An 8597-nucleotide genomic window follows, 5' to 3' on the forward strand; every position below is an offset into this window, starting at 1 on the left:
GCTTGTTCGACGCCCTGAGGAAAATCAAAGGATGTTGCTTGCTTGTCACAATGTAGACCACGGCATGGCGCTTGTCAGGCGACAGCCGCTCGTTAACGATACTTAGAAAGTTGGCCTCTGTAGAGCGAATGACAGGGACAGGATCTAGATTCTTTATCACTCAAGGCCACGATACTGCTGCTCGCGTTTTGTTGAAACACGGCGAGCCACGTTCCACTGAGCAGTACAACAGGCTCTCGAGAACAATTCAGTGTCAATAATGCGGATCGTCCATTAGTAGCAAAAGCATGCAACACTGCACAAGTACATTTTTCTTGACGCATTTGAGAGGTGCCAGCTCCACGACCTCATCAACGTCTGTAGCAGAGGCGGGAGCGGGCACTATGACCATCGACTACGGCGGGAAGAGAACGTCTTTACAACGGTGGGAGTATCCTGACAGCCTGCCGAGCCTTCTATAAAAGCATAAAACAAAATTTCAACGGCGTGGTCAATGTACACTAGCACCACACTCTGGAAGAAAACCGATCTCCCCAATCATTTCGATACGAATAATAAGACAAATTATTGCGCACTAAAACCAAGGTTTCTTCATGCAACTTGAGGCTTCGCTACTTTATCACTTCTGAATTATTTATCTTCCTGCACTTAGCAATATATTTAAATTAAAAACTTTAGGTATGATAACGAAGTTGCTTACGGCTAGGGTTTCGTGCATTTTTCGTGTGCGTCCACAAACCTCTTCAGTAAAAATTGTCACCATCGGCAATGGCTCGTGCCACTGCTCGCACGTTTGTAGTCGCCCTCCTGTTTGACGTCTGGCACCGCTGCGGCGCATCATGCCAGAGTTCCCATACTGCCCCTCCCTCTGCCAAGGCGCTGACGACACCTTCCCTCTGGCATCGGTGTGGTGGTTTCGGTCACAAACTATTTGCGTCAATATTTCGCAGAATGAAAACACGAATGTATATAATGAATGTATAACACTAATGAATGCGGGTGAATAAAAATAAATAGGTCCATACCTTTGTCCTAAGATATGCGTCACCTCATTGTCGTGTGCTACACAGCTTCGCTGGTCATCCATCTTCCTACAGTGGAAAGGCTGATCATTTGAATATGCTATTGCATGCACAACGAAGACTTATATATTGAAAAGCTAAGTTAAGGTGACACGCTAGCCAAATAAGTAAAAGATAAAGAAATGGGAAACGCTACAAATACTTCGACGAGATTAAATAACGAAGAAGGTACCCCACTAATCGCTAACCTGAGAAAATACAAAACGAGCCCCCCCTCCTCCTCAAAGAGATTTCACGGCAATCGAAACAACAAAGAACAATAAGAGCAATAGCCTTGCGTTCTTTCTCATTGCAATTCGCATGTTCAACTTAAACCAGCTATCATGTGGCGTCTGTAGAGCATAGCAGCCTTTATAACATACTGTTTTCTGCTCTCGGACAAAGAATTTTTTAATAAATGTCATCTTTCTTTAGCATATGAGGAGATGTATCTTAGTGCAGAGTTAATGCCCGAAGCTAGCTGTTACTGCTGCACAATTCATGGCGGCTACCCTAAAACATGGTATGGGATCAACGAAGAGTGCAGATAGATGGCAGCACATCTTGGGTACCATCCATATTTTGCTTGGTTTTGCGACGAATATCTGACACTACTATTCACAAGCAATCCGAGGCAGAACAATGCAAATACGTGCGATTATTCAGTAGGAAGAATTGAACTCATTACCGTCAGTACTCCAAGCAGCAGCTTTTACTAGAAAGTTCGCGCACAGCAACAATTTAAAAACAAACACACCGTGTGTTATATTGGGCCAGGCGCATTGCAGCGCCCCTTACCACTGCTGCGGACTGTATTTTTCCATAGTGTCCAAACATAATCCGAACCACAACGCACTTTGGCGGAAGATTGAGCACACTTGTTTCTCAAATGTGGTCTACGGTGCAGAGTTTCTAGCGAAAGGTTGTTCTTCAGATGCTGGCTAACATCAATTCTGCAGTATACAGCGCGCCAGTCGTAGTCGTAAACACAAATAAAATTAGTGGCGTTTGTCGATGACAGTATTCGCAAACTCTCGTGTGCACAGCATTTCGTGCATTTCGTCTCAAATTTCCGCATTGTAAACATCTCCGATACTCGTTGCGCAAACGCGCAGTGTACGCGTCGTGTTCTGCTGAAACGCCTTGCTTCGGCATTAGCATATACTTGAAGCTCACCACCGGAACTCGTTTCCTGCAGCAACGGCTTTCCACGAATCAATTTATTGCGTTGAGCTTGTGTTCCGTCTCATTACAGTCCCAATGTTGGGCGTAGACGCTTCAAGATAGATGTTCGAGCGAGCAAAGAAACGTTCAAGCGAGGTCCAGTCGCAACGACGGTATGCTTAGCTGTGCACCCACCTGACGCCGGCCCCGTTGCAGCGGCGAACCATGTCACGAAACTGCGTCTCGTTGCCACTCCGGTTGCCAATTTTGTAACTCACCGGCTGGTACCGCTCGTACCATGGTCGTTTCACCGTCTCTCCGAAGACGATGCCATGTTCATTCACTGGCGATGTCTGCTTCACGGAAACAGAAGGATTACGATCGTAACAAAAATTGGGTATAAAACAAAGCACAATAACACTGCGTACTGTTAAAGATGACGTGATCATTTATGTCTTCCGATAATGAATTAAAAGCACAGGATCCCCATGTAGTGGTCCAATGCGGGCTGCAGCAGGGACCCTTGACAGTGGATTATTGATTGATTACGTGTAACATTTCTGACAAGCACAGGGACTAGGGCGGATGCTGTGTTGGAGGCCTCAAGATTAGGTGTCACCGCATGCAGTTCTTTAGCGTGCCTTCAGTGATTGGCAGACGAGCACTCACGGCTGTCGCGTAGTCGAGCAACGAAACTGCGACCTCCTCCTGAGCAGTGAAAGACGATTGCCACTTATGTAGTGACATGGCCATGCAACACTTTCTATCATAGTCGAGGCCTTCTCTAGCAAATAAAAAAAGCGAAGTCGGGATTCTGTTATAATATCGGGTGCCGAAAAAATGAACAGCAATGCGCAAGTCAGAAAGTGCAAAATAGTTTAACCTAAAGCGTCTCTTAGCTACTAAGCTTCGCTAACTGACATTTTATTTACGAATTTTCATGCGCACATACCAATCGCGAGGTTCAAGTTACACGATGCTCTGGACACGCGCACCTAGTACTGGTAGCAAAACTAGGAGCCATTCTGAGGTCGGAGTTTTGAAACCCACGGAAAAAAATTATTGGCGTCGAATATAGCTCTGTTTTATAAACCTTAAGCGCTTCACAAAACTGAGCACAGCACCCGTGTACCTTTCCCTCATTTCGAGATCGAAATTGTAACAAATGGGGCTTTACCTTAAACATAATAGTTAACTGAACGTGCCTTAAGAATTATTAGATGTGCGAGAAATTCTTTCTAAGAAAGGCTGATAATAAAAACCTTACACTTGCAGTTTCGCGATCGGACAGCTACGGTGGCATTCAATCAGCAGCAAACACTGCTGCCTGTCAAAGTCACTGATGCAGTAACTTATCATAATGCTGTGCCCTGCTGGTCGCGATACCAAGCACAGAATGCCCGGAGAGGCCAAACTCCGTCATGTCTTTATATAGGTACTGTACCCTTCGGATAACAGACAAGTGCGCAAACTTACTTTTTTCAAGCACCCGCATTCGAAATGGCGGGATTGGTTGATGTTTTTTTCCTTATTTGTATTTTTGTATGCTTATTACTACAGATGATTTGCGGCACATTCCTCGTAATGATAAAAAAGATAGCTTTTCTCTCTTCGTCGTCATATGGCGCACTGCAGGCTGCCGCCCATGAGAGTACCACAATACGAATTGCCTTCTACAAGCAGCGCGACAGGCTAGAACAAACTATAATAGTGTCAGTGGTAGCGAGTGCTGTGAACAGCTTTTTCGTGTCCAGACAGCCGCCATTGAAAATAGTTTCTGCTTGAGCAAGCCTGAACTCACATGCATCCTTCCCATCCCCGTAGGAAACTCTTCCGTACCTCATCCCAATATATTCCGTTTTTTACAAGCAAAGCGTATATATATACTTATCGTCACACCGTTCGATGAAGCGATGGCACATTCCTTAGAAGCAGCGGATTTTCGCAAAAATTCGGCATTTCGATGTCCTATACCTATCAGGTTGCTTTTGCGAAAAAAAAAAATGCGCAGATCTACGCGGAAGTCTCTGTTAATAAACATCAATAACTGGTTTAAGTGCAAATAACTTGTTATTGCTATGCCACTTGGTGACAGCGCGTGATAAGCACCCATAGAGTGATGATGGTGGCTAAAGAAAAGCCCCAAGGACCACCATTCCACTTCAAAAAGCTGAGCAACACGTTGCCATTAAATATACAGATTTTGCAAGAAACAGACGAGTCGATGCAATAACGCGCGTGGAGGACGTTGTCTGCAAAGCACAGACAGGCTTCAGTAATGCAGAGCTGCATGCTGCTGAACAGAACTAAGGAGGCGCAGGTGAGCGGAGACTCGGAAAGAGTAGTTTAGGAAACAAAATATGCGACTGCTTCAATTTAGATTCGTAGTAGCTGAATGCAGATGGCAAAGTCTGAATAGCATGCTCAATTCAACAGTGCCAAAGAAAAGTGAACATTTTAAACACCTCCGAACGTTTACTTAAGTTCTGAGGCACATTTTCACACCAGGCGTTGGGAGTATTTACCATCAAAAGTTTCTGATATAAAAAAATAAAAGATAAAATGGAAAAGAATCACGGGGCGCGATTGCGGGGAATAGTGAACCAGGATTATTACGGAAGTACAATTACCAAAGTATGTCCGTTGAACGGCACGACAATAAGAAATAACTTTCGGCATACAATTTTTCTTTAAGTCAGTCGCACTTCTTCAAAATATCTGCACGCCATGACGTAAGTTTCCCTAGTTGTTTTGCCAGAAAGTGTGAATTGTATCCAAACCTGCACTTCCACCAATGATGTAAAGCAGTAAGGCAATACGTGGTACAATATTTCTAGAAAGCCTGTGATGCTGGTACGACGTCATGCGGGCACCAGTTTTGCAGCAAGTGAGAGCAGCCGCCCTTGTAGAGAGTGCCGATCGCATTAAATAAGTGGGTAAAACTGTTACCGAGAGCAATTCAGAACGCTTAGACGTTTAAGGTGCGTACTCGGATGCCGGCAGAGCTGTTTCTGATGTAGGTGGAGAAATTTAAGCCCATGTTTCGATCGACTACGCATGCACAATTTAACGTAAACTATTATAACATAAATAACATGGTGTTTGAGAAATCGTGACACACTGTTTAATGTGGCATCGCACTCGCTAAGGACTCAAGTCGATGTCTTCTTCCTTTCTGAAACTAAGGCCATCCTTTGCTGAAGTGGGGGAGACACGGCTTTTCATTCCAGTTTTCTGTCCTGCATATAACTTCTCGTTACTGGTTTCTCCTGTACCCTTGAAGACTGACACTAGCTGAGGGGATAAGCTGCACAGCATGACCGCATCGTTTAAATGCGCATCTTTGCTGCCCATAGTCCCGTTTATTCAGTTTAACGTGGAATCATATGCCTGTGGGTCCTCGTGTGGTATTTCGCACTTCATAGTCCAATTGTACACATATACCAACCAGCTCAACTTGTGACATCCTTATCGCACTCAGTAGTGCTGTAACTTTCATCTTTGATAGTGTTTGTTCAATATGAAGAAGAAGCCCGTTCGTAACATTCCCAAGCACCAGAGCGCTATAGTTATGCGAGATACTGCCCCAACGTGACGGCAGTCCTTTTATAGTTTTTTATTCTTTGATTAAAAGTCTTCATGTCCCAAAAGCACGAGGCATGCTGTAGCGGGGGCCCCGGGTTAATTTCGACCACCTGACTTTCTTTAACGAGCACCCAACGCACGGTACAAAGCCATTTTTGCATTTGGTCCACATCGAAATTTAGCCTCCGCCGTGGCCACGATATCATCCCCCGACCTTGTGCACCCGCCGTCGTTACTTAGTGGTTATTATGTTGGGCTGTTAAGCGCGAGGTCGCGGGTTCGAGTCCCGGCCACGACGACCTCATTTCTATGGGGGCGAAATGCGGAAACATCCGTCTTGTTAGATTTAGGTGCACTTTATGGAACCCCTGGTGGTCAAAATTTCCTGAGTTCCCCTCTACGCCGTGCCTCATAATGAGATCGTGGTTTTAGCGTGTAAAACCCAATTTTTTTTTTAACTTAAAGCCCCTAAGCAATCACGGCAAGTACCAGCCCATCGCAAGCGGTTTTAAGGGGAAGCTTTAGCTCACCGGCTCCTATCTGAATACATGAAACGGGAGAAATGGTGTTCCTAGACCACCACTGTACCGATTTTGATGAGGTTCGTTAGATTTCAATGATAGTTAAAATATCGTAGCTCTAGGAAGGAGATTTCTCATTTAGGCGGTAGATTTTCTTTAATTGCTGAAAATTGCGAAAAGAAGAACGAGACTATCAAGCGTACATCTTAGGCTGAAGAATAAAAGCGATATTGAAATTCTGCACACCGAACTTATAAGTCATATATAGCTGTCAAAATGGGTATATTGTACACCCGTATGAAGTACATTGTTAATTTGCGAATGGAATGTTGCAAAACCTTTTTAAGTATCGCAAGAAATACACATACGTTGCAAATTATTATAGTGTATTCGTCCACCTGAGAGGGTCTAAGGAATGCATTTTACCGAATTGAAATATCTGTTTTTGGTATTGACTTCCGTATCTGTAAACTTCACGCTTATATTTCTTGAAGCTGACCAAATTATGGACAACTTTTGTAAAAGTTAACTACTGTATATCAGAATTTCGATTCCGACACTCGCTAGGATTTGGCTAATCTGTGAAATTCATCAAATTTCATAAAACTGGTTCATCGATTATGTTATAAGAGCATTTTAGTGTTTTACATGTATTTATAGAGGCTGCATCGGAGTTTGGCCAGAGCTTCCTCTCGAAATTTCTCGCTAAGGCCTGAAACCTCTACCGTGGTTCTCCCATTTGTGTCAGCTCGTATTTTGTTCAATATCCAAACTTTGCCACAATTCAATGTTGGTTAATTTTTCTGTTGTTTTGTTAGTTCCTTTCTTTTTTTTCTCACGGTGCCTACCTTTGTATAGGTTGACAAGCAGTTCAAGACATTTTTAATTGTGAGGCGAGTAAATTAATAAAAATAAAAGCGTCAGCCCACGCTTCATAAATATAGCCGTTCAATACAACACGAGAAGGAACGCTCTAAAGCATGCATTCACGCACATACACACACAAACGTATCGGCCATAGGCCACACTTTATCAAGAGCTGCCGGCCGAAACATCTAAACAATGTCATCGTATTTGTTAACATGTGCTCGCTATAATATCACTAGAGTTACCAGGAACGCTGATAGTTTTCTCTCTCTCTCTCTTTATATATATATATATATATATATATATATATATATATATATATATATATATATATATATATATATATATATATATGTGTGTGTGTGTGTGTGTGTGTGTGTGTGTGTGTGTGGATACCTTACAAAGACATATTACCAAAAGTGTGCGATACGATCCACTGGTGCTGGGCATCGCTTAATAGAGAGAGAGAGGGAGAGAGAGAGAATAAACTTTATTCAAGAACCCCGGTCCGGGTAATAGAAAGAAGTTGCGCAACTCGCCTGAACACCGCCATAGCCACGCGGGCCAAGGAAGGATTCGCACTCTTCGGCAATGTCGTCGAATCTCCACTCGAACAGGTGCACGATCACGCTTCGACCGGGAACCATGTTTGGCTCCTTGTTGCTTCCATGGGCGCTGCTGCAGCAGTTAAACAACGCAGCCGTCAGCAAAAAAAAAAAAAACCGCAACGTCCACATTATAGCTCGATGTTCGCAAGACCACCGACTACACTTTATTTCTTAATGTGACACGTACTTGGAAGCGACGGGGCAAAGCATCTTTTCCTTCCTATTTGTAAAAACGTGGGTAAAATTTAGCACTCAAGCACCATGTAGTAATTGTGTAATGATTTCACATAGCACATGGAAGTCTTGATCTCATCGCTCGCAAATTTTTTTCTACGACGTTGTTAAACAGGCACGAGTGCCAGCAATAAGAGAAAAGAAGTGAACTTTCCGTGATTAATTTATATGTCCTGGAAGCTTTTTGGCAAATAATGTTCTGCGTGAAACAAAAAAAAATAAATGGTATGAAAACTGCGAAGACTACGCTAGATCGGGTGCTTACAGTGGCGATGACGCTTTAGTCATCTTCTAAATTTTTTTTTCTACAGCGAAATTTTCTTGGCGAGCTCTCCTCCACTTTCCGGACCATAGGTGCTGGGTGCTGATGCCTGCACCAGCAGTTCACATTTAGGAAATTTTAACTACTTGCCGAATGCTCGGACCCTGCCTCGACCCCCATTAAAGCCAGGAGATGCTCGAACCCCAAGGCTGCAATAACCGCGAATGCTTCTGTCGTGCGAACGCCAACAAGCTCGTTGAGATGATAGCCCTGTGGTTCGCACTTGTAGCACGGG

The 8597-nt window shown here is 43.8% G+C and overlaps 1 protein-coding gene across 2 annotated transcripts in view; it reads right to left on the minus strand.

Moving 5' to 3' along the window:
* Positions 1-8597, minus strand: part of LOC135904298 (pancreatic alpha-amylase-like) — a 155750-nt gene that overhangs the window by 76833 nt on the left and 70320 nt on the right. For both annotated transcript variants that reach the window (XM_070533596.1, XM_070533597.1), the window contains 2 exons: positions 7738-7876; positions 2421-2578 (listed from right to left, as the gene is read on the minus strand). In XM_070533596.1, the coding sequence (XP_070389697.1) occupies positions 2421-2578; positions 7738-7876 (297 nt within the window). The remainder of the gene's footprint in view (positions 1-2420; positions 2579-7737; positions 7877-8597) is intronic.

Source organism: Dermacentor albipictus, chromosome 2 (assembly GCF_038994185.2).
Source record: "Dermacentor albipictus isolate Rhodes 1998 colony chromosome 2, USDA_Dalb.pri_finalv2, whole genome shotgun sequence".
In the NCBI taxonomy this organism is placed as follows: domain Eukaryota; kingdom Metazoa; phylum Arthropoda; class Arachnida; order Ixodida; family Ixodidae; genus Dermacentor; species Dermacentor albipictus.